Source organism: Drosophila bipectinata, chromosome XL (assembly GCF_030179905.1).
Source record: "Drosophila bipectinata strain 14024-0381.07 chromosome XL, DbipHiC1v2, whole genome shotgun sequence".
Lineage (NCBI taxonomy): Eukaryota > Metazoa > Arthropoda > Insecta > Diptera > Drosophilidae > Drosophila > Drosophila bipectinata.
Window position 1 is genome coordinate 16,883,899 of NC_091734.1, and position 26,523 is coordinate 16,910,421.

At 40.9% G+C, this 26,523-nt stretch overlaps 2 protein-coding genes across 11 annotated transcripts in view; one reads left to right on the forward strand and one right to left on the reverse strand.

Moving 5' to 3' along the window:
• Positions 1-26,523, reverse strand: part of Rhp (GTP-Rho-binding protein rhophilin) — a 227,250-nt gene that overhangs the window by 100,693 nt on the left and 100,034 nt on the right. The gene's annotated exons all lie outside the window — the stretch shown is intronic.
• LOC138926102 (uncharacterized) lies at positions 14,402-17,299 on the forward strand. 2 transcript variants are annotated; one of them, XM_070278808.1, is made up of 2 exons: positions 14,402-14,702; positions 14,761-17,299. In XM_070278808.1, the coding sequence occupies exon 2, from the start codon at positions 14,867-14,869 to the stop codon at positions 15,464-15,466; it is 600 nt and encodes a 199-aa protein (XP_070134909.1). In that variant the 5' UTR covers positions 14,402-14,702; positions 14,761-14,866; the 3' UTR covers positions 15,467-17,299. The 2 variants fall into 2 exon arrangements, with proteins under 2 accessions (XP_070134909.1, XP_070134907.1); XM_070278806.1 differs by having other exon boundaries at positions 14,402-14,551; positions 14,616-17,299.

Below are 26,523 nucleotides of genomic sequence, written 5' to 3' on the forward strand. Positions count from 1 at the left end.
ATGTTTTGTATACTGCGGATATTCCTACGAGCGCACAACTAACAACGTCAACGTTCGCCGATGATACCGCTATTCTTAGTCGCTCCAGATGCCCAACGCAGGCAACAACCCAACTGGCTAATCATCTCACAATAGTGGAAAGGTGGCTGTCCGACTGGCGCATTAAAATAAACGAACAAAAGTGTAAACATATAACGACGTAACGTACCTTGGCGTTCACCTTGATAGACGACTTACCTGGCGTAAGCACATCGAATGCAAAAAGATGCATCTAAAACTGAAAGCCAGCAGCCTCCACTGGATCATAAACTCACGATCGCCACTGCGCCTGGACTACAAGTTACTACTGTACAATTCAGTCCTAAAGCCAATCTGGACGTATGGCTCCCAGCTGTGGGGGAACGCGAGCAGCAGCAACATAGACATCATACAGCGCGCACAATCAAAAATCTTGAGAACTATCACAGGGGCACCTTGGTATGTTCGCAACGAAAACATCCACCGGGATCTGGGCATCCTCGCAGTGAAAGACGAAATCCAGAAGCAAAAAGAGTCATACAAAGAAAAACTGTCTTCGCACCCAAATTTTCTCGCTCGGGGATTGACTCGGGTTTCTAGCGTATCCCGCCTTAGACGCAACGACCTCCCAACCCAGCAATCGATTTTGAGGACCGTCTAACTCCGTATCAGTCAATATGACTGTTAGTTAAGTTAAAAATATAAGATTTGATACACCTCTTGTTAGTCTCGCAAAGAGAAGATTCAAGAAATAAAAGCAACGTTAAAAAAAAAAAAAAAAAAAAAGATATAAAGTAAAGAGAAAGATGATGTTAAATAAAATGTTAATCTAAAACAACACCCACTTTTTTGTGGCCCTTTCCAGAATGTTCAAGCATTGAACACTATTTTATTTATTTATTTATTTATTTATTTCGCCAACGGACAAATCCCTACATGGCTACATAACATAACAACTTACACCTAATAAATAAAACTACAAAATTAACAAAAACTTAATAAATGCCTTAATAACTTGAGTTTTAACACACCCTTATCAGAGCCCAACTCAATTAGAGCCCGCTCTATCCGCTCATTTAAAAGATAATTGGCCCTATGACACTTGACCCGAAAGGGGGCAAAGGTACGAAGATCCCTTTGAGGAACATTAAAATTAACGAGTCCCAACAAAAAAGGACAATCAATGTTATTAACAATTAAATTATTTAAAAAAGTTAACGCTGCCAGTTTACGCCGATCCTCCAACGTGCAAACGTTCAAAAGAAGGCAATGGCTCTGGTATGAAGGAACAGGATCCTAAAACCTTAGAGGCAGAAGAGCAAATTTTAAAAATTTTTCTGGAGTCGCTCAATTTGGTTGGAACGAACTTTACACTCCGGATTCCAAATGATTGAGGCGTATTCCAGCCTCGACCGAATGAATGCAGCATAGACGCTGAGGCTCGAGTATGGACTTTTGAACTGGTTCACGTGCCTCTTAACAAAGCCCAGCATAGCATACGCTTTAGGTAAAATATAGTCTAAGTGACCCGAAAATTTAAATTTGCTGTCGAATAAGACACCAAGGTCTTACACCTCTTCTTTAGCTGCCAAATTATAATTATTGATGGAATAACCCGTACAGATTTCAAGAGACCGCCTATTGTAACGGGTAAACATACACTTAGATAAGTTTAATGGAAGAAGATTGCGGGAGCACCATGAGTAAACTCTGGATATATCCTCCTGTAACAAGTAACTATCACTTAAGCAGCTAATAGCTTTGTAGATTTTAAGGTCATCCGCATACATTAAAAAGTACGAATGACGAAAGCATGACGAGATGTCATTAATGAAAATGATAAATAGAAGAGGTCCAAGAGAGCTGCCTTGTGGAAGACCAGAGGAGGTGACAAATGGACTTGAGATAGCGTCTCCAATAGTAACGTGGCAAGGTCGGTCAGCCAGATAAGACTCGAACCAACTTAATAGGCAGGAATGAATACCTAACTTATATAATTTGGCCAGAAGGGGAGCATGACAGACTTTGTCGAAGGCTTTGGAGAAGTCGGTGTAAATGGCATCAACCTGAAATCGGTTTTCAAAAGCTTCAAAGCAGTGCTTAGAGAAGACCGCTAAGTTAGTGGTAGTGGACCTCCCAGGCAAAAAACCATGCTGGTTGGGGGATATAAAATTGCGAGCCAGAAAAGTCAATTTTTTAGTTACTATCCGCTCCAGTATCTTAGCGACGTTGCAAATTTTGGCTATAGGTCGATAGTTGGTAACATCACACCTACTGCCACCTTTGTGAATAGGCGTTATAGAAGTAATCTTCCACCGGTGGGGGAATCTACCAGAAGAGAGCGAAAAGGAGAACAGCAGTTGAAGGGGAGTAGAAAGAGAAGCGATACTCCTCTTAAGAAAGAATGGGGAGATACCGTCCACGTCAGGTGTGAGCGACTCGGTCAGATGTCCAGTGGCTTCAACTAGGTCACCGTCCAAAACGTCCATGTTACTCACATTAAGAAAAGGCTCAATGCTAAGAAGAGTTTCATGATCACTCCAAGGAAGCTTCGGCTCCAAGTTAGAGGCAAAGTATTTTGCAAAAAGATCAGAAACGCCCTGATCCGAGTCGGTTGCTAAATTACCATAACATATGGATGAAGGTATGTCCGATTTTGACTTTTTGCTCTCCTGCTCGAGACTTCCCTGTCAATATAAATCGTTTGTAGTGCTTATCCCTTCTATTCTTTAAGTTTTTTAAACCTTTTGTATACCAGGGAAGCCTATAGGATCTTCGTACCCTCACAGGGGCATAAGTATCAATAATATTAAAAAGGGCAACTAAGAACTTAGTATAACAATCATCGATTGAGCCATCCGAAAAAAGGGAAACCCAATCAAAGGCTGAAATAGAGGCGTTAATAAGTGACAAGTTAGTATCATTCAGATGATAATATGGAATGGGGGAAGCAGAAGGCAAAAAACTATAAAACTCAATATTAATTACCAACGGCTTGTGGTGCATATCACAAGGACTTAATGGTACATTGCATAATTCTACTTTACTATTAATCAAATTATTTAAAAATATAAGATCAAGAATTTTGGATAAATCATTAAAAATATTATTTACTTGGGAGAGGCCCAGACTAAAAATATCATCTAAAACTACAATTTCATGACTCTGGTGAACGTTGCTAGGTAGCATGCAGGGAGATTCCGGGTCCCAAGACCAGACAATGGAGCTCAGGTTGAAATCGCCAGCTACCATCAAAGCGCTAGGGTCCGACGTTCTAGCACAGACACTAGTGATGTTTTCCATATGCGCATGATATATACTAAATGCGCTGTTCGGAGGGATGTATGATGCAATGATGACGAACGGGCCATGGAAGCCCTGGATTGAAACAGCAAGCTGATCCAGTATAGGGTCGGCCACCGGAAGGCGCAGTGGTGTAGCCTGAAGAGATCGACGGATAGCGATGATCACACCTCCACCACGCTCACACTGGGTACTGAATGCATCTCGGTTCTTTCGAAATACATGGTACAAATTAGGCTCGAAGAACTCAGAGGAGCTGAATTTGTCATTGAGCCAGGTTTCCACAAGGATGATTACATCAAAATCGCAGGCAGAAGAATTGAGGAATACCATCCGGGTCTTGGTTCTCATTCCCGATATATTTTGGAATAGAACTTTTAGGCTTTTATTAGGGTCCGAGAACGACGAGTAGCTACAGTCCAAACTGGGAATTGGACGGCAAGGCGGTGATGGTGAAAGTGCACTCCTGGTTCTGGTGCATGTGGAGGCATATCCAATACGCATAGCTTGCAAAATAGCCGACAAGGACACATAGACATTTCCATTAGACTCATCAGTAGACCTGCGAGAGTCCAGTTGCAAAACAGATTCCGTGCCAGGTGAAAACATTGAGCCTTCATAGTCGGGCACATCCAAACGCAGCAAAGATCCACCCACACCTCCAAAACGTAAATAAACATCTTCCATCGGCGAAAAGAAAGCACCAGCGAGTGGCCCAGCGAAAAGAGATAAGATAAGCGATGCGCTGCCAACGTCTCGATTACCATCGTCTTGTTGTTGCTGGGCATCCACAAGTGAAGATAAGAAATAAACAACTCGCCTTGAAAAAAGTTGTTGTTGTTGTAGAATATCGATCAGCAAACGAAGCCAATTATTGGAGGAATTGAAGACAGCGTCAACCGTTACCATGAACGCCCACGCCGATTGTTGTTGGTAGCGCAGGAGAGAGCAATCGGGGTGACGAACTGCAGCTTGAGAAGAATAAGATGTAACGGCGACAGCGGCGCCGCTTACTGGGGGTTTTTTGAAGATTGCAAAAGCGGTAAAGGTAGAATCGCCGGGAGGTCAATAACCTTAGCCGGCTCTCTATGAACAAACCGGCTGACTTTTACCGACATAGGCCAAAAATCGTCATTAAAGACTGTTGGGAAATTTTGCTCCGGAACTCCCAATTTAAAATTGACGAACTTGAGGGCGTTGATGTCAGCATCCTTTTTGATCAGCCTAGCACAGACTAAATCATTGGGCTCCACGTTAAGCTTATCTGCGACAAATTTGCACAGTGCATCCGGTTGGGTAGACGTCGCGAATTTACCCACATGAAGATATTTCAAGGTGGGAAGCACTTGAAGTTGAGCGCAACTGGGAGCTTGTCCCACAATGCGCCTATTAGGGTTGATCCGCTTCTTCTTCGGGACAGCCCCCTTAGATGCCGTTGGGGCCTGCCCCAGAGTAGCCTTTATGCTCCCAATGCTGATGGGCATAGCAGGGGGAGCAACAACTTGCACCCCAGCCGAGGAGGCGCGTCCAGCGGGCACAGCCGCTCCATTCACCAGGGCTAGGTCAACTTTGGCATTAAGGCTTTCGAAGCGGGACTCCAGATCTAGAACTTTATGATTTAGCTCATCAATTTTGGAATGCGAATCATTTCCAATGACGCAGCTATCACATTGCCACATTAAGTTCGGAATGTTAATAAGTAATTTTATAGCCTCCGAGGGCAAATCAGCACAAGCGGTGTGATAGGCACGCCGGCAGATCGACGCGCACCGAACGGCCTCACACCCACGAAGTTGGGTAGCAGTAACTTCTGCACTGCACTCGGTGCAAACGAAAGGCGACATGAGCGAAAAAGTAGACGTCCGAACTCAAAGAAAGCTAGATGAAGACTGACTTGTATATGTTTATATACAAATTCCAAAGATAGAGTTTCAAGGGTTCGGACTCATGGAAATATGAGATAAACAGCATGGTTTAAAACCGATCCCCTGCAGCCTAACATAAAAAACAGATACATAAGCATCGTAAATAAAAAACATAAGCGCATCCGCTTGTCACACTTGAGAAAGGGTCGCATAGCATGTCAACGTGCAGTTCGTTGATAAGTAGTTTTTAATAGTTTTAAGATTTTCATGTATCTTACTTATAAGAGAATTGTACTGAATAAAATCAGTTTTGAAACGGAACTCATTGGAGTACGACCTTTATTTTGGGGCTCCTCTTAACAAAGATCGTACCAAAAATGGCTATCTCAAGCGCAATTTCAATCAGCTAAAAACCAGGTCTTCAGTTTACTATTACAATGGAAAATCTACAGAGTTCTTGTATACTCAATTAAAAAGCTGAAACTCTCCTCTCTTATACTAACGTTACCATACTTTGTATTCTTTAACATTATGGGTAACTCTGTAAATATCGCATATATTCGCATAATAAGGAGCAGTTGATATCCACACTTGAATAAGAACGCACAAAACTCTTCCATGTGGACATTCGAACAAAAACATTCGAAAAATTTATAAATAAAGATTCATAAATAAGCATATATGTATGTTAACAAACCGCTTTAGAATAAACAAGAAAGGAAAGCTAACTTCGGACGGAGACGAAGTTGATATACCCTTGCAGTTAAAACCGAAATATATCGCAAACATCAGATATAGTTGGCCGATCCTTATGAGAATATCATAATATAATCAATTTGCCTATTACAATTAAGCTAAAAAAAAATGTCCCAAGCTTCTATCTTCAAAATTACCAAAGTTGGTATTTCTACCAAAAACCATTTCCGATAGTTCAGTTATACGGCATCTATAGGATATAGTCGGCCGATCGTTATGAAATTTAGTAGGTCGGATTAACTGACTAAAAATATAATCTCCACTAAGTTCCAGCTTTCTATCTTCAAAAACACGAAAATGGATCATTCCGATCGTTCAGTTATATGGCAGCTATAGGATATAGCCGGCCGATCCTCATGAAAACTTTGCACACACCTTTCTTTCCTTCGCACGCAGTATATAAGTCGCAGTATTTATCAAACTCCTATTGTCAAGGTTCACTTAAAAAATTTAATTATTGTCCCTAACTGAGGACAGATTGAAAATAAAACTTTCAAATGTTACAACAAAAAAAATATGAGTCGGAACGGCCGGGATCGGCCGACTATATATAACTGATTGTACGGAAATTACCCAACTTTCGTGTTTTTGAAGATAGAAACTTGGGACCTTTTTTAGATATTTTATTGTAATAAGTTGGTTATATTTATTTATTTATTTATTTCGCCAACGGACAAATCCTTACATGGCTACATAATAACAACTTACAAACTAATAAATAATACTACAATACTAATAAAAACTAATACTAATAAAGCCAATTCGGTGGCTAGGCGGAAAAGAATTAAAATAAGAAAGAGCCCGCTCAATAGGCTCATTTAAAAGATAATTGGCCCTGTGACACTTGACCCGAAAGGGAGCAAAGTCACGAAGATCCCTTTGAGGAACATTAAAATTAATGAGTCCCAATAAAAAAGGACAATCAATGTTATCAACCACTACATTCTTCAAAAGAGTTAAAGCTGGCAGTTTACGCCGATCCTCCAACGTGCCAACATTCAGAAGAAGGCAGCGGCTCTGGTATGAAGGAACAGGATCCTAAAACCTTAGAGGCAAAAGAGCAAATTTTAAAAATTTTTTCTGGAGTCGCTCAATTCGGTTGGAACGAACTTTACACTCCGGATTCCAAATGATTGAGGCGTATTCCAGCCTCGACCGAATGAATGCAGCATAGACGCTGAGGCTCGAGTATGGACTTTTGAACTGGTTCACGTGCCTCTTAACAAAGCCCAGCATAGCATACGCTTTAGGTAAAATATAGTCTAAGTGACCCGAAAATTTAAATTTGCTGTCGAATAAGACACCAAGGTCTAACACCTCCTCTTTAGCTGCCAAATTATAGTTACTGATGGAATAACCCGTGCAGATTTCAAGAGATCGCCTACTGTAACGGGTAAACATACACTTAGATAAGTTTAATGGAAGAAGATTACGGGAGCACCATGAGTAAACTCTGGATATATACTCCTGTAACAAGTAACTGTCACTTAAGCAGCTAATATCTTTATAGATTTTAAGGTCCGCATACATTAAGAAGAAGGAATGACGAAAGCATGACGAGATGTCATTGATGAAAATAATAAATAGAAGAGGTCCAAGAGAGCTGTCTTGTGGAAGACCAGAGGAGGTGACAAATGGACTTGAGATAGCGTCTCCAATAGAAACGTGGCAAGGTCGGTCAGCCAGATAAGACTCGAACTAACTAAATAGGCAGGAATGAATACCTAATTTATATAATTTGGCCAGAAGGGCAGCATGACATACTTTGTCGAAGGCTTTGGTGAAGTCAGTGTAAATGGCATCAACCTGAAATCGGTTTTCAAAAGCTTCAAAGCAGTGCTGAGAAAAACCGCTAAATTAGTTGTAGTGGACATCCCAGGCAAAAAACCATGCTGGTTGGGGGATATAAAACTACGAGCCAGAAAAATCAATTTTTTAGTTACTATCCGCTTCAGTATCTTAGCGACGTTGCAAATTTTGGCTATAGGTCGATAGTTGGTAACATCACACCTACTGCCACCTTTGTGAATAGGCGTTATAGAAGTAACCTTCCACCGGTGGGGGAATCTACCAGAAGAGAGCGAAAAGGAGAACAGCAGTTGAAGGGGAGTAGAAAGAGAAGCGATACTCCTCTTAAGAAAGAATGGGGAGATACCGTCCACGTCAGGTGTGAGCGACTCGGTCAGATGTCCAGTGGCTTCAACTAGGTCACCGTCCAAAACGTCCATGTTACTCACATTAAGAAAAGGCTCAATGCTAAGAAGAGTTTCATGATCACTCCAAGGAACCTTCGGCTCCAAGTTAGAGGCAAAGTATTTTGCAAAAAGATCAGAAACGCCCTGATCCGAGTCGGTTGCTAAATTACCATAACATATGGATGAAGGTATGTCCGATTTTGACTTTTTGCTCTCCTGCTCGAGACTTCCCTGTCATTATAAATCTTTTGTAATGCTTATCCCTTCTATTCTTTAAGTTTTTTAAACCTTTTGTATACCAGGGAAGCCTATAGGATCTTCGTACCCTCACAGGGGCATAAGTATCAATAATATTATATTAAAAAGGGCAACCAAGAACTTAGTATAACAATCATCGATTGAGCCATCCAAAAAAAGGGAAACCGAATCAAAGGCTGAAATAGAGGCATTATTAAATGACAAGTTAGTATCAGATGACACTATGACTATGAGATGATATCAGATGATAATATGGAGTGGGTGAAGAAGAAGGCAAAAAACTATAAAACTCAATATGAATTACTAACGGCTTGTTGTCCATATCACATGGACTTAATGGTACATTGCATAATTCTACTCTACTATTAACCACATTATTTAAAAATATAAGATCAAGAATTTTTGATAAATCAATACAAAAATTATTTACTTGGGAGAGGCCCAGACTAAAAATATCATCTAAAACTACAATTTCATGACTCTGGTGAACGTTGCTAGGTAGCATGCAGGGAGATTCCGGGTCCCAAGACCAGACAATGGAGCTTAGGTTAAAATCGCCAGCTACCATCAAAGCGGTAGGGTCTGACGTTTTAGCACAGAAACTAGTGATGTTTTCCATATGCGCATGATATGTACTAAATGCGCTGTTCGGAGGGATTTATGATGCAACCGCAAGCTGATCCAGTAGAGGGTCGGCTACCGGAAGGCGCAGTGGTGAAGCCTTAAGAGATCGACAAATAGCGATGATAACACCACCACCTCGCCCACACTGGGTACTGAATGCATCTCGGTCTTTTCGAAATACATGGTACAAGTTAGGCTCGAAGAACTTAGAGGAGCTAAATTTGTCATTGAGCCACGTTTCCACAAGGATGACTACATCAAAATCGCAGTCAAAAGAATTGAGGAATACCATCCGGGTCTTGGTTCTCATTCCCGATATATTTTGGAATAGAGCTTTTAGGCTTTTATTGGGGTCCGAGGACGACGAGTAGCTACAGTCCAAACTGGGAATTGGACGGCAATGCGGTAATGATGAAAGTGCACTCCTGGTACTGGTGCATGTGGAGGCATATCCAATACGCATAGCTTGCAAAATAGCCGACAAGGACACATAGACATTTCCATTAGACTCATCAGTAGACCTGCGAGAGTCCAGTTGCATGGAACATCCAAACGCAGCAAAGATCCACCCACACCTCCAAAACGTAAATAAACATCTTCCATCGGCGAAAAGAAAGCACCACCGAGTGGCCCAGCGAAAAGAGATAAGATGAGCGATGCGCTGCCAACGTCACGATTACCATCGTCTTGTTGTTGCAGGGCATCCACAAGTGAAGATAAGAAATAAACAACTCCCCTTAAAAAAAGCTGTTGTTGTTGAAGAATATCGATCAGCAAACGAAGCAAATTATTGGAGGAATTGAAGACAGCGTCAACCGTTACCATTAACGCCCACGCCGTTTGTTGTTGGTAGCGCAGCAGGGAGCAACTGGGGTGACAAACTGAAGCTTGGGAAGATTAAGAAGTAACGGCTCCAGCGGCGCCGCTTACTGGGGGTTTGTGAAGATTGCGATTGTGGTAAAGGTAGAATCGCTGGGAGGTCAATAACCTTAGCAGGCTCTCTATGGACAAACCGGCTGACTTTTACCGACATAGGCCAAAAATCGTCATTAAAGACTGTTGGGAAATTTTGCTCCGGAACTCCCAATTTAAAATTGACGAACTTGAGGGCGTTGATGTCAGCATCCTTTCTGATCAGCCTAGCACAGGCTAAATCACTGGGCTCCACATTCAGCTTATCTGCAACAAACTAATTCCTAACTTTGTTGCAGAGACTGATCCCTGACCACCAGTTTGGCTTCAGGCGGTGACACCAAGAAACCAAGAAGTTTGAAACCAAGAAATACTGCATGGCCGTCATGATGGACGTGAAGCAGGCGTTTGACCGAGTCTGGCATCCCGGTCTACTATATAAATTAAAGACTGTCCTACCCCGACCATACTTCCAGTTCCTAAAGTCGTTCTTCGAAGACCGTAAATTTGCTGTTAGATGTGGCGAGGCCATCTCCGGTATAAGAGAAGCTCACGCTGGTGTACCACAAGGCAGCGTTCTTGGCCCGTTGATGTACAATGCTTACACGGCCGACCTCCCTGTTCTTCAGAGGCCTGACCTGCTCGCAGCAACCTATGCAGACGACACCGCCTTCCTTACCACCGCCGATAGCGCCATGGGGTCAGCCGAAACGATGCAATTGCAGCTTGACTTGCTCAGCGACAGCGATGGAACATTGCCGTCAATAATGAGAAGTCCACTGCCACCACGTTTTCTCTCTGCAAAGGCAACTGCCCTCCAGTTAACCTTAACGGCTCTCCAATCCCACAGGAAGACAATCCCAAGTACCTGGGATTCACCCTAGACAGGAGGCTCACCTGGAAGCCCCATCTGATTAAGAAGAGGAAACAGGCTAATCAAAGACTTCGATCCTTCTACTGGCTTATGGGTAGGAGATCGAAGCTGAGAACTTCCACTAAACTCCTCATTTACAAGGCAATAATACGCCCAATCTGGACGTAAGGCATACAGCTCTGGGGCACTGCGAGCAAGACGAATGTCCAAACTATACAAACGTTCGAAAATAGAGCCCTTCGAATCGCCACTGGGGCCCACGTCTATCATGACAATCGCACCATTCACGAGGTTCTCAATTTCCCTTGGGTCAAGGACGAGATACAAAGAAGCAGCGCACGTTACATGCAGAGGCTTCATAATCACCCGAACCGGTTGGCCAGCTCCCTGCTGGACAACAGCGAGCAGCCCAGAAGACTAAAAAGGACACACCCGCTGGACCTCCCCTTACTACTCTAATTTATTTCTACCATATTAATATTTAAAATTATTTATAAGTGAAGTTTATGTGATAACATTTAATGGTTGTCCCTAATGGACAGTTTTAAATAAACGTTACCCTGCTATTACAAAAAAAAAAAAGAAAAAAAACAACAATTTCCAAAGACGCAGCTATCACATTGCCACATTAAGTTCGGAATGTTAATAAGTAGTTTTATAATAAAAAAGTAAACGTCCGAACTCAAAGAAAGCTAAATGCAGACTGAAATTGATATTATGATATAACTGATATTACTTTCATGTATTAAACAAAAGCTTTCAAAATAAAAATCACTTACATAAACTTCAAATCGTCTGTATTCATTACATTTCTTCAATTAAACATAATCTTATTAATTTATTTAGTTATTCTTTAATAAAATTATTCTCTTATGTAAAATAAAACATTTGTACTTTTCCTTTGGCACATTTTAACAACTGTGTAATTCCTTTAATACATCTTACAATATAACATTTGTGTAGTTCCTTTAACACTTTTTAACATTTGTGTAGTTCCCCTGCAGAACTGGAGGAGTCGATTGGCCATGGGTAAGTGCTTACCTCGCCGATCACTACTTGGGTACTTACTAAAGTGACCCTATAGTAAACGACGGTCGAACCACCTAGTCGACTCGAGTTTGCGATTGACCCTAGGTAAGTGCTTACCTCGCCGATCACTACATGGGTGCTTACTAAAGTGACCCTATAGTAAACGACGGTCGAACCACCTAGTCGACTCGAGTTTGCGATTAGCCCTGGGTAAGTGCTTACCTCGTCGATCTTTACATGGGTACTTACTAGATTAACCCTATAGTAAACGAACGTCGAACCACCCAGTTAAGAAATATATGCGCATTAAGGCATAAGTACAAAATTACTATTGTTGGCTTTTGTTTTTGTTCGCTTTTGTTTTTGTTATTTGGAAAGAGCATTAAAGACAAAACTTCGATTATGCTTTACATCGCTGTTTGTTTACGCGTCTTCGGTGCAATGCTTACAAAAACAATTGTGCAGAAAGGACAGTTTGTTTTGTTTTGTTCTACTCTTTCGCTTAAACGCAGCTGTGTTTGCTGGCTGACCAAATTTTTGCAATTTTTCCAAATTTTTTTTTAAGAAGTGCAAAGCGGATCAATCGAATATTAAGTGAGTGACTTAAAAAACAATATGTGTTTGTAATATAAAATATGTTTGTAATTTGTTTCTATGTGTACTAATGTGTAAATATTAAATAAACAATAAAAGTACGGCAGTTACAATAATGTATAGTGAACGACATAGAAGAAGGCTTAAGCAGCAGCAAAAATAAAAATATAAAGGAAAATTAACTTCCACAGTGGAGAACGAAAATGTGCCCAAAAAAGAAGTGGAAATTATTAGGGAAAATTTACAATATGTAAATAATGACAGTGAAGCTAATTTTTTTGGTGAAGCTTCATTTTCAAATGAAGACAATATTGACAATGAACTAAAGACGAAAAGAAACAACGGTAACAATAACTTAAATGACGATCTTAAAAAATGGTTTCTAAAACATAGGCCAACGCGTGACTGTGCAATTGATTTAGTTCGAATACTAAAAAAAAATAGTTTAGATGTCGGACCATTTTACAAATACAGTGCGCCTAAAAAAGCTGAAATAATGCAAATGGGTAGTGGCCGTTATTTGCACATTGGCATTAAAACTCAGATTGCTAAGCTTTTTAATTTAATTAACTTTACTGACGACATAACTATTGACATAAACATTGATGGAATTCCTCTATTGAAAAGTTCAAATTCTCAACTATGGCCAATTTTAATAAAAGTGACAAATATTAAAAATTCTCCAATTTTCCCTGTTGTAATATTTTTGGGAAAATCTAGGCCCAATAATCTGGACGAATTTTTAAGCCATTTTACTTGTGAGCTAAAAGATCTTCTTCAAAATTGAATTGACACAGACGAAAGAAATATAAAATTAAAATTAAGGCTATTGTTTGTGATGCACCAACTAGGGCTTACATCAGTGGGACTCCCGGACATACATCTTCATACATAAATAATGTTTTAACATACACAACAAAGAGTAAAGACTTAATAACTGACGAGGACTTCAAAAGTAGGAAATATTCCGATCATCACTTCAAACAATATTTGACAAAAATGACACCCCTTGAAACCGTGAATGTAAAAATGGTTTCCCAAATTCCACTAGACTGCATGCATTTATTTGACTTAGGAGTCATGCGTAAATTTCTTGTTCGATTGATAACAAATAAGACTTATAATAAATTGACAAACGACAAGAAATCTAAAATTTCTCAAAAATGAATTGACATACCCAAAAAGATGCCTAAAGAATTCGCAAGAAAGCCAAGACCCTTAAGTGAACTATACAACTGGAAAGCAACGGAATTTAGACAATTTTTACTTTATACGGGAATATTTGTACTCAAAAATGAATTATCTGATGACCAATATTATGTGTTTTTGTTATTGCATTGTGCGTATAGGATGCTTTGCTGCCCATATCAGCGAACAATTAATTTGGAAACCTCTCAGCGAATGTTGAACCTATTTGTTTCAAATTTTCCAATTATATTTGGAGAAAATAGTGTTTCATATAACATACATAGCTTACTACATGTTAAAGAAACAGTGGAGCAGGTTGGTAATCCAGTTAAAGGCTCTGCTTATGCATTTGAAAATTATTTGCAACATTTAAAAAATTTTGTCAGAAAGCCAACAAACATTTTAGAGCAAATTCGCCGGAAAATTGACGAAGAACAGAATTTTCCTATCCAAGAGACATTAGAGACCGAAAAAAGAAAAAATTTAATAATATTTAAAGGAAGCACATTAATGCAAAAGGAACCAAACAATTATTGTTACATCGAAGGGGACAGTCCTATTAGAATAGAATCAATTATGGGAGATACATTTAGAGGTAGACGATTCACGAATGTACGGAATTTTTATACGGAGCCTATAAGATCCTCTGACTTGGGTATTTAATTTTTGGGTCTGACTTTTTGGGTTCTGACTTGGGTAAGAAATTTTTGAATTAAACCAGTTGATTTGTAAAGCAGTCGCAATACCATATTTAAAGGATATGATTATAATGCCGTTACTTCACCATATTGATGATTGAGGATATTGTCGTACTTTTATCTGTTTAACCCTAAATTATGTCATATATATTATATAAAAGCCCCAAGAATCAACAAACGAGACGATGTCGGACAGCCCAGCCAGAAAAATTCAGCGATTGGAGTTCGTGAACACTGGTAAGTTTAAAAAAATATTTAAGACAGCTGTAGCCAATTATTTATTAAAACTGTTGTTTTTCAGATAAGAAATCGTGCAAATGTGGAGAGATTATTGAACGCCTTGAGAAGATTATTTCGGATCTCACCGAACAAGTTTTTTCCTCACGAGGTGAGTGTCTAAGTTATTTTTTGAATTCGGCCAATTTGAATTTGTTTTTTATTTGCAGTCGAAACCTATCCAGCATGGTTTTCTGCCTGGGAGGTCCACTACCACTAATTTAGCTGTCTTTTCTAAGCACTGCTTTGAAGCTTTTGAAAACCGATTTCAGGTTGATGCCATTTACTTCAAAATACCAGCAACGAGCAACAATAGTTGCCATTCTCCTCAACACCTGGAGCACCTGTCGACGTTGGAAATTCGCCTACCCTGATCCCCTGGCCAATTTTCACAAACCCGTGGCCCAAGGGGGATCTCGGAACGACATTTATGGAGTGATGAGACGACCCTCCAATGTCACGGCCACTCCGGAGCTACCTGGATTCACCTGGATCCACCTGGAGCAACTGGAAACCTGCAAGATTTTCACCTGTAATTCTTGCCAACACTCCACAACACCTGGAGGACCTGTCTACGTTGGAAATTCGCCTACCCTGATCCCCTGGCCAATTTTCAACACAATCGTGGCCCAAGGGGGATCTCGGAACGACATTTATGGAGTGATGAGACGACCCTCCAATGTCACGGCCACCCCGGAGCTACCTGGATTCACCTGGAGCAGCCTGGAAACCTGCAAGACCCACACCTGGATTCCTTGCCAACACTCCACAACACCTGGAGGACCTGTCTACGTTGGAAATTCGCCTACCCTGATCCCCTGGCCAATTTTCAACTCGTGGCCCAAGGGGGATCTCGGAACAACACTTATGGAGTGATGAGACGACCCTCCAATGTCTCTGGCCACCTCGGGAGCTACCTGGATTTACCTGGAGCAACTGGAAACCTGCAAGATCCACACCTGGATTTCTTGCCAACTCCCTCAACACCTGGAGCACCTCGTCACTACTGGAATCTTACCCACCTTGGACCCTCAGTTTTTCCCACTCAAAACTGGTGGCCCAAGGGGGATCTCGGAGCATCATCGACGCAGCGACGAGACGGCCCTCCAATGCTTCTGCTACCTGGAGTCATTTGGATTTACTGTGGGATATCTATACGAGCTTCTCGCCATCCAATTAGTGCGCCATTTCAGAGTCCCTGCCTAGTGACCTACCCCTGGATCCCCTGGATAACCTTCCCACCCCCCGTGGCCCAAGGGGGATCTTGGATCGACATCTGGAGTGAAAAGATGACCCTCCAATGTCTCTGGCCACTCCTGGAACATCTCCTCCAATAAACTTGGATCTGGATGGAAAATTGGCACAATACATACTAGGACATTTTGCCAATTTGCCATTCACCTGGAGCGCCTCGACAATGATGGAAATTCGCCTACCCTGATCCCCTGGCTGATTTTCACACATGTGGCCCAAGGGGGATCTCGGACTGATCTTGGACCTACCCGGATTGGAGTGATGAGACGACCCTCCAATGTTCCGGCCACGTTGGAGCTACCTGGATTCTTCGAGGGATTACACCTTTCTGCCATCCACAACAGCGCCAACTAGACCCACAATTGTCGGATTTTTGCCTACCCTGCTCCCCTGGCCAATCTCCGCAGTACAGCGTCGGCCCAAGGGGGATCTCCGAGCATCCTAGTTGGCAATGAAGGGATGACCCTCCAATGTTTTATGCCGCGACCGGAACGCCCCCGCCATTGCACCTGCCATCGCCTTCCGTAGTGCGTCATGGCCCCCTGGCGGCATCGCGCGTTCCCAAATAGAAGATGTCGCCTCCCGTGTGCCTTGGCTGCCGATGAACGCGGTCTCCAGTGTCCTTCCGGCACTAATCGTCCAGTGTCCTGTTGTGCCCCAGCAACAGCTCCGTTCCGGCTTTCTTCGTTGGATTAGGTTAAACATGTAATTAATTTTTGTTTTTGTATTTTTATTTTGCCAATGTTTAACTAGGATCATTTTTAACGTCAGCCACTCTAAATAATTTAACGTAACGATAATTTTCCATTTAAATTGTATAATTAATATCCTTAAGTCTATATTTCTCGTGCCTAACGTTGTGAGTCCTCACCCGCCTTCCGAGACAGCGCAAAAATGTTGCCGAATAATTATGGTAATGGGACGCTGTTCTTGGTTGGTTGGAGTGTGGTCATGCGCGTATTTGGACATTTGAAAGGACAATTTTTGATTTGATATTTTTGATATTTTTGTAAACAATAGCCCACTAAGTCAATTTTAAAGTAGCATAGTGGCTGTTGATGCTGGATCGGAACCTCAGTAGCTGCTGCGCAGCTTTTAGTTTGATTTCTTGTAACTGGCTACCGCCCACCTTGGCTTCTCTATCCTTAGTATCCTGGCCTTCTGCCAGTTTTTCAAGGACCTTCCCCACCGAGCCATTAGTTGTTTGTTGGCGCTCGGTCGGGTCGGACGTGTGCGCTCGAGCTCTCGAGCTCAAAAGCGAACGTAGAGCAGCGAAGGTCGGCGGTAGTTGCCGAGGCCAGTAGCGCGGCGAAGCTCAGTAGAGTAACGTAATAGTGCAGTAGGGAAAAGCAGCAATAGTAGAGAAAAGTAATAATATAAATTAAAAAAAAAGATAATAAAGGATAAACAAAAGGATAAAAGAAAAAAAAAAAAAAAAAAAAGAAAAAAAAAAAATAAAAAATAAAAAGGCGTGGAGTTGCCAGCCGATTCCCCTGCCGACGCGTGGAGTTCCTGCCAGCTGATTACCCGCCAATACGTGAAGATCATGGACGATCACCCTGTCATAGCGTGAAGTGCCCAGCCGATCCCCAAACCAAGGCGTGGAATGGCCAGCCGATTTCCCTGCCGACGCGTGGAGTGCCTGACCGATCCTCTGCCAGCTGATAACCCGCAAATACGTGAAGTGCCTGGCCGATCTCCCTGCCAAGCCTGGAGTGCCCGGCCGATCCCTCTACCAAGGCGTGGAGTTGCCAGCCGATTCCCCTGCCGAAGCGTGGAGTTCCTGCCAGTTGATTACCCGCCAATACGTGAAGATCCTGTGTGTCATGCTGCCCTTCTGGCCAAATTATATAAATTAGGTATTCATTCCTGCCTATTAAGTTGGTTCGAGTCTTATCTGGCTGACCGACCTTGCCACGTTACTGTTGGAGATGCTATCTCAAGTCCATTTGTCACCTCCTCTGGTCTTCCACAAGGCAGCTCTCTTGGACCTCTTCTATTTATCATTTTCATTAATGACATCTCGTCATGCTTTCGTCATTCGCACTTTTTAATGTATGCGGATGACCTTAAAATCTATAAAGAGATTAGCTGCATTAGTGACAGTTACTTGTTACAGGAGGATATATCCAGAGTTTACTCATGGTGCTCCCGCAATCTTCTTCCATTAAACTTATCTAAGTGTATGTTTACCCGTTACAGGAGGCGATCTCTTGAAATCTGTACGGGTTATTCCATCAATAATTATAATTTGGCAGCTAAAGAAGAGGTGTAAGACCTTGGTGTCTTATTCGACAGAAAATTTAAATTTTCGGGTCACTTAGACTATATTTTACCTAAAGCGTATGCTATGCTGGGCTTTGTTAAGAGGCACGTGAACCAGTTCAAAAGTCCATACTCGAGCCTCAGCGTCTATGCTGCATTCATTCGGTCGAGGCTGGAATACGCCTCAATCATTTGGAATCCGGAGTGTAAAGTTCGTTCCAACCGAATTGAGCGACTCCAGAAAAATTTTTAAAATTTGCACTTCTGCCTCTAAGGTTTCAGGATCCTGTTCCTTCATAACAGAGCCATTGCCTTCTTTTGAACGTTTGCACGTTGGAGGATCGGCGTAAACTGGCAGCGTTAACTTTTTTAAATAATTTAATTGGTAATAACATTGATTGTCCTTTTTTGTTGGGACTCGTTAATTTTAATGTTCCTCAAAGGGATCTTCGTACCTTTGCCCCCTTTCGGGTCAAGTGTCATAGGGCCAATTATCTTTTAAATGAGCCGATAGAGCGGGCTCTTTCTTATTTTAATTCTTTGCCGCCTAGCCTCCGAATTGAGTGGGGCTCTGAAAAGGGTGTGTTAAAACGCAAGGTAATACGGCATTTATTAAGTTTTTGTTAATTTTGTAGTTTTATTTATTAGGTGTAAGTTGTTATTATGTAGCCATGTAAGGATTTGTCCGTTGGCGAAATAAATAAATAAATAAATAAAGAAACAAAAGAGGCTCTCGAAAAAATTGTGGACGAAGTAAGGACCTTAAAAAGTATGAGTATGTTTGATTGATTACTGATTTTTTTATTTTGATATTCATTATTATATTATATTATATTTATATATTTATTTTCAGCTGAACAAAAAATCATGGAAAAAAAATAGAGATCCTTGTAGAAGCTTCTTCGGAGCAAACAGCCTCCATTAAAGGGATGACCAAGGACCATGGGCAGAGGCAGAAGTTGGCATGCCAATTTCCCATTCAGACCGTAGAAGCTCTGATTGAGGTTAATTCGAAAATAAACATCGCTAACCGTGAGCTCTATGTATGTAAATATAAGCACATAAAAAATGTTCTTTTAGTTAAATATCTATTTCTTTCACAGATCGATGCAATTAAAAATTTAATATTAAATGGCGGAATATTAAAAAACTTAAAAAATATTTTAGCCAATGAAGTGGTCTTAGCGTATAATGTGGATGGGGTTCAGGGGAAAGCTGCCCTAAAAAAAGAAGACAATTTCTTTGGTGTTATGATCGGTGAGTATTTTAAAAGATAATTATTTAATAATCATTATTCACTTCAATCTATTAAAACTTGTTTAATCCTTTTTATTTCTAGATTCAATAACTGCAGTCGGCGGTATTGGCCCAGCTGAAGATAAATTTTTCAAAAAATCAAGCAGCTTAAAAGTAATAAAAGAATATACCCCGTTATAATACATAAAAATTTAATCTAAATAAAAACTGTAAATGCAATTGTACATGTTTTTTAATTTAAATTGGCAGGCCCCTCCATGGGGTCCAATGTAAGTACTTACTTCACCATCGGACCTCTCCATGGGGTCCGATGTAAGCACTTCTTTTACCGACCCTTCAATGGGGTCCGATGTAACCACTTCTTTTACCGACCCTTCAATGGGGTCCGATGTAAGCACTTCTTTTACCGACCCTTCAATGGGGTCCAATGTAAGCACTTATTTTACCGGCCGTTCCATGGGGTCCCATGTAAGCACTTACTTTACCGGTCGTTCCATGGGGTCTACTGTAAGTAGTTTCTTTAAAGACCCTAATATGTTGCACTATTTCACTAGTTCGTGGGTAAGCAGCGAGGCGGTGGCGATTGACCCTATTTGCAGACATTTCATACAAAAACGGAAATTAAGAAACGCATGGCTAGACGCCACTTTGTAAGTAGTGGTGGTCTGCTGGTAAGTGCTTAATTCACCAGCAACGAACTAGTGATGAGAACTGCAGGGTCCTTTAAAACATTACAATAAAATTAGTGTAATTCCTTTAACACTCTTAACAATAAATTCTCAAACGGCCCTTTAAATTTAGGGTCAAGCTTAGTTTGATGACGCTCCTTAAGCAATACGTGATCGCCTAAACTAACTAAGCCTGCGCTTATCATATCGTGCGACGTCTTCCATATTTTTTTTGGCTTGTTCTCTTAGATTTTCTATGTCTATTTTGTCATCAACTTCTTCATTTATTGGTAGTAAGCCAAAAGGTCTAGCTTCCTTACCAATTAACAATTTTAATGGGCTAAACTTAGTTACTCTATTCGCCGTACAATTCATTGCCAATTGCACCTCGGCCAACGCATCCTGCAACGATCTCTGACCGGTTTTCGGCCGTCAACATATTTTTGAGTGTGCTCATTACTCGCTTGACCTGACCGTTGGCCCTACTTGCACCGGTGGTAATTAAATGCAAATTAATTTTTTGAGAGGAACAAAACTCACGAAAATCTGAACTTGCAAAACAACGACCTTGATCCGCTATAATTCGGGTAGGCTAGCCAAACACAACTGACTGATCTTACGGTAGACTGATCTTACGGCCTTAACACAACTTTCCGTATCTATTTTCAAAGTGTGGTAAAAATAAACAAATTTTGTAAATGCGTGTATTATGACAATAACTTATTCTTTTAAGTCGTTTTTATCACTCAATTTTCCTGTTATGTCAATATGTACCGTATGCCACGGTATATCTATTTTGGGAATCTAATGTAACTCTGCCTGCACTTTACTTATGGGTGGCTTCGACAATTTACAAGGGATAAAGTTTTCTACGAACCCACGTACATATTTTGATGCACATTTTATTCTGACCACTATTTTCCTTAGGTATTTTATTTTGATCATTATTTTTCTCAGGCACTGGATTCCAAGATAGACAATCTACGTGCGCCGTTAGTTCACCCTTTCTGTACTCTAAGTCGAAGTCAAACGATTGCAAAAATGCTCATCACCTATGTACCCTCGGCATTAAGTCGAGTTTTGTGTGATTAGCCTTCAAAGAATTGCAGTCTGTAGATACGTCCCTGCAAGAAAAATTTACGTCCCTGCAAGCGATGGCGGAAATGTCGGACACCGTTAACTACCGCTACCGTCTCTAATTCATAAGAATGATATTTAGACTCGGCCGGAGCCGTGCACTATACTATAATACCAAACGACATGGTTTTTTATCAATTTTGTGCAATAATATAGCTTCATAGCCAATTGAACTGGCGTCAGTGTGCAACTCTATTGCGTATTGCGGGTCGAGTATGATTAAAACGGGTGCCTGTGTCAAACACGGATGTGATTTTTATACGTATTTGCCCGTGGTTTTGTTGCCCAGCGAAAGTTGCAATTTTCTTTGACGTTAGGTGATACAAAGGCTTAAGTGTCTCCGAAAATGGAACGAACTGTCTGAAATATGAAGCCAATCCAATAAATTGTCGTAACTGCGACACAAATTTTGGAGGTGATAAATCAATCAATGCTTTTATCTTACGTGCGTATGGCCTAATTTCCCCGTTGCTTATTTCGAACCCCAGATACTCTATACGAGTTTTAAGAAAGAGCACTTAGCTGCATTAAACGAAAATCCGGCATTACTTAATGTTTCTAGTTCAGTAAGCAACCGTTCCAACGCCTTGTCTTTAGTTTCGGCTATAACCAACACATAATCAATATAAACGATAGCAAATGTGTGTGCTGGTTCCTAATGCTCTTGTTATGGCCCTCTGGAACACAGAAGGTGCATTTTGGCAATCTGGTCTGCGATAAGAGGCAACGGATACCTATCAGCAACGGTATTCTCATTTAATATCCTATATTCCACACAAAGACGATCAGTGCCGTTTTTCTTCTTTACCAACATCATAGGGCTGGTGAGCAAGGTGAGAAACTTGGACGAATAATAGTTGCTTTCAATAATTCATAAATTTTACAGCGCACATGGTTTTTTTCTTTCTCGCTTAGCCTGTAAGGACGTCGTTGCACTGTTTTTGGTGGATCTATTAAATTAATTTCTAACTTCCCTGTCGAGACTCGAGTTTTTGGAATACCGCTGATAAACCAATCAGAGTAACACTTCAGGATATTTGTTAAGGCCATTTTATCGGATTCGGCTAAATCAATATCAGCATTAATAATATCTTTGTAATCAGTTACAGTCAAAACATCTACCCTTTTTGTTTTATAAATTTGGAATTTGTCGGCGTCTATTGTTGCTCCAAAGTCCTGGCTTAGGATGTCACGACCAACCAACACATTGTATTTCAGATACTTATCCATAATTAGGTTAGGTTAGGTTGAGGCGGCAATGCGGGGCCAGTGACTGACCCCCCATCCACTTGAGCCGCCTGGGCTCTTTGTGATACCACACAGGCAAGGGTCCTACAAGAGGACCTCTCCCTTCCTATCTACTTATCCATAATTACGTGTAACAAAATTTCAAAACAGTATTTTTCAATATTTATATTACATAATACTTGCTGAGTTCTACAAATGGCACCATTACTTATACCGTTAAGTTTTACAATGTTATTTATTCTTTTTCCCTTAAATTTATCCACGACGCTTTTCTTCACTAAAGAGCATTCAGCACCCGAATCAAAACCAAATGAAATAGACTCACCGGATGCACTTATTATTCCAGACGGTGGAGCTACTGTGAAGATATCTACCCGCTTCTTATACGTTCAGCCTCTTGGACAAGTGGATGCAAAATGTCCTATTTCGTTACACTTAAAGCACTTAACACTTGACCGATCCTTTGGTCCAGTCATGTTGCTGCCGCTGTGGATTTTGCCTTTGCTCTGGCCCTTCTCCAAGCGAGCACGACATTCGGCGTATTTATGGCCAGCCTTTCCACTGTAATTTCATAGGTGTCGGAAACTTGATCTTCTTGCGCTCCAAACCTGTTACATCTTCGTCTATACTGCGCTTTTTGAAAGAGTGTGCGTGTAACTGTTGTTTTAGCTCATTCCGAGTTTTCACGTTGTTTATAAAAACCCAGTGCGTCAACTTATTGTCTATTTGCGCCATGTGATCCAGAGTCACAGATACCGCTATTTCTTCCAAATGCAGTTACCTTCGACCGTCAACCCTAGCTTCTCCAAAAAGGTCAACCACAACCAAATAATTAAAAGTCCCTAAATGTATTTTTGTATACCCTTGCAGAAGGTATTATAATTTTGGCATGTCCGTCTGCCTGTCTGTTTCTACGCGAACTAGTCTCTCAGGTTTAAAGTTATCGATTTCAAACTTTGCACACAAACTTTTTTCCTTTGTATATAGGTTAGAAGAATCAACTGTTTTTAAACGTGCAAGTTTTTGAATGGAATGTTTTTAAATGAGCAAAAAAATGGTTGGAACTTCTTACAGATTATGATTTTAGTCAAATGATCCGAACTACCTAACTTCATGAGGATCGGCCAACTATAACAGATATTTCCGATGTCCCTTTATTTCAAAGGAATTCTAAACCTTAGTTTCAGCTACTTTAAACGATTGGTAAATTAACATTTAGTAATCCCTAAGCGATTGTGTGCTAGTAAATTATTTTTTGAATTATTTTTAGTTGAAAAATTATAAAATTGACTTTAGTTTAGCGCAAAAAATAAGCATTAAGTTACACATATAGCATACGTTATACGCAGCTTGCTGTTAATCGTATATACATACATTCAACCGTGGGTGCTCTACAAACTTGCGACAAACTAAGGAAACAGTGCAAGTCTTTGTTGGAGCCAAAAAAAGAGTATAACAAATAAATTAAAAGGCGCCTGCTGCCTGACCCAAAAGTGCCGTTGTCCATTTTAAGAATTTTCAAGGATTGCTATCATCCGCATTCTTGGCGAATACAAGAGAACGTGCAAGACTGAGTTGGATAATACAGAGCACAGGAGCGATTTTGGCGCCAATTTTAACGATGTGTCAAAATAAACACGTTTCATCCTGAACAAGGAGATTATTCGGAACTTCTAGTTTGTTGCCCGAGAACTTCCGCTTCCAATTTTGATGCGATTGGTGGATTTTGATGCGAAAACCTTTCCGATGGGCGATGTAGACATTTTAATCTAATTAACTCCGCATTTATGATTACTAACTCTTCTGCTGCCTGTGCATGGTCTGTGATGACAGACCACTCTCTTTCCATAGTCACTTCCCTCTCTTTCTCTTAAGCGAACGGTCGTGTTTTTTTGTGCGCACTGCGTTTATGATGAATATTGGTAAACCGGTGTTTACTTAACACCGCTCAGTTAACAGTTTGGAACCGCTCTGGAGTTCTATTACCTTGCCGAGCGCTGTTCGCAGGTACACTTAATTATTTCAAGACTGGCAAACCAACTGCAGCTTAGGAAAAAAAAAATTTCAGGTGTGTTTTTGAATAGAAGCTCACTTCTACCCGTTCTTCTCACTTTGACGGCTTGTGGAAGGCTGCTGTAAAAACAGCAGATTATTATTTTATTTACTAAACGCCGTAGAGTTATTTACTCTTGTCCCTATCTCTGACCTTCTTATAATTTCATCCAGACCAGCCAAACTGAACCTCAAGCGTTTGGATGTCTGGTAACACATCGTTTTTTATCAGCAATGTTCCTAGACCCGGTGGAAGGAAGAGAATTTAAACCTATTTCAGAAACGACTTTAATGGAACGTCTCTGATTAAGAATATTTGTGAATAACATCGTGCTAATGAAGGACGAAAACTGTTCGCAATTGAAGCGGCCACTGGCGAGGGTTGTAGAGATGGTCGTCGGAGATGACGGAGTTTTTCGGGTGGCACTGCTGAGGATGGCGACCGGTGCTACAGGGCAGGCAGTAAACAATTTTTTGTTGCTGCCTCTTCGAGATGCGCACTATGGGGCCAACGACCACTTTTTTGGTTTGGCCAAAGTTTGATTTGAAAAGTCCTAGTTTGACCTCAATATCTAACAATACTGAGTTTTAGAGTGTTTTATCCCCATTTAAATGAATAAATGAATGAATGTAGTCTTAAAGAGAACTTTTTGTGCAATTCGCCTTTTTCTGAAGCCACATGAATTTTACAGCATAGAAAAACATTTGCTTCAATTGACTCTGTTTTCGCTCATGAACATTCTTTACAAAGAATGTTGTCGTTTACTTTGTGTAATGTTGTTCTTTACTTTGTGGTTGTCGGGTCAGGCAGCCGCCGCTATTTTAGTGTTAAAGCCTAGTACTCTGACGACGAAAGTCCGCTGTAACACGTGTGCTAGCGAAATCACTCTTTATTTGGCTACCGAGCTAGTGTAACCAAAAAAATTAAGGAAAAGGGTAATACTGAACAGCTGTTCTCTTTCTCTCTCTAATATTTCTCTTTCAATTTTCGCTCCATGTTTGGGGCGTCAAAATAAATCAAATGAAATTTTTGTACACCCCGAGATCAGCTGTTTACTTTTTTTTAACCGGCAACGCCATTCAATTTCACAGCCATAATTTTCGTCGTCAGAATACTGGCAAAAACTAGGAAGCAAAAATTTATTCTTCTTGAAAATGCCAGATCTGCCCGGTGAAAGGCTAAGTTGGCAGCACTGCTAGTAACGTCAGGTTTGACTCGGTTTGTTAAAACTTGTATGCTCTTGCTGCTTTTTAGTGTCTACATGTACTATTAGTTTTTCTCAGCTTCGTCCAGATATTGGGACACTTCGTAAAAGTCCTCTTCAGTCCTTGTTTACCGCTTTATTTCATTAATATTTCCTAGAAGAAGTGGGACAACATTAAAGATCCCGACCAGCACAACAATTTTGTTCCCAAAGCGTTTGAGCTTTTCTCACTGATGTAGATTGCAGGGGACTTAATGGTCGGTTTTCCTCAACCTTCGTCAGGACGGAAAACCTTTTGTTGCTGGATCGTAGATCTTTTAGACGAGAGTTATTTTTAAATTTTTGGCCCACCGGTTAATTTTACGGTCTAAGCTTACATTTAATCTGAATGTGGTGATCCATTTGCATGCTTTTTTGCGTGACACTAATCTATATGACCACTCGCCTGTGCTTCTAACGCTTCTTCAAAGCCCAGAAATAACCGAACACCCCTTCAGTCTGACGACGACAAAAACAAACTGGCTAAAATACAAAAAGTACGTGAGTGCCCACATAGAACTCGCCCCGGATTTTAACATGGAATCGGACATCGACTACACTACGAGCGCCCTGGAAGAAGTACTCGTTGCGGCAGCTAAAATCTCTACTCCTCATAGGAAAGAAGTAGACCGAAACAAACACTTCAAATCTAATCAGCAAATCGAACAGCTCGTGCGAGAAAAGAGGCGCACGCGTCGTGATTGGCAAAACAGCAGATCACCAGCTTCAAAACAACGCCTTAAGGAAGCAACCCGATCACTCGACCAGGCTCTTCACCAACAGGAAGAAAATGCACAGCTGAGGTACA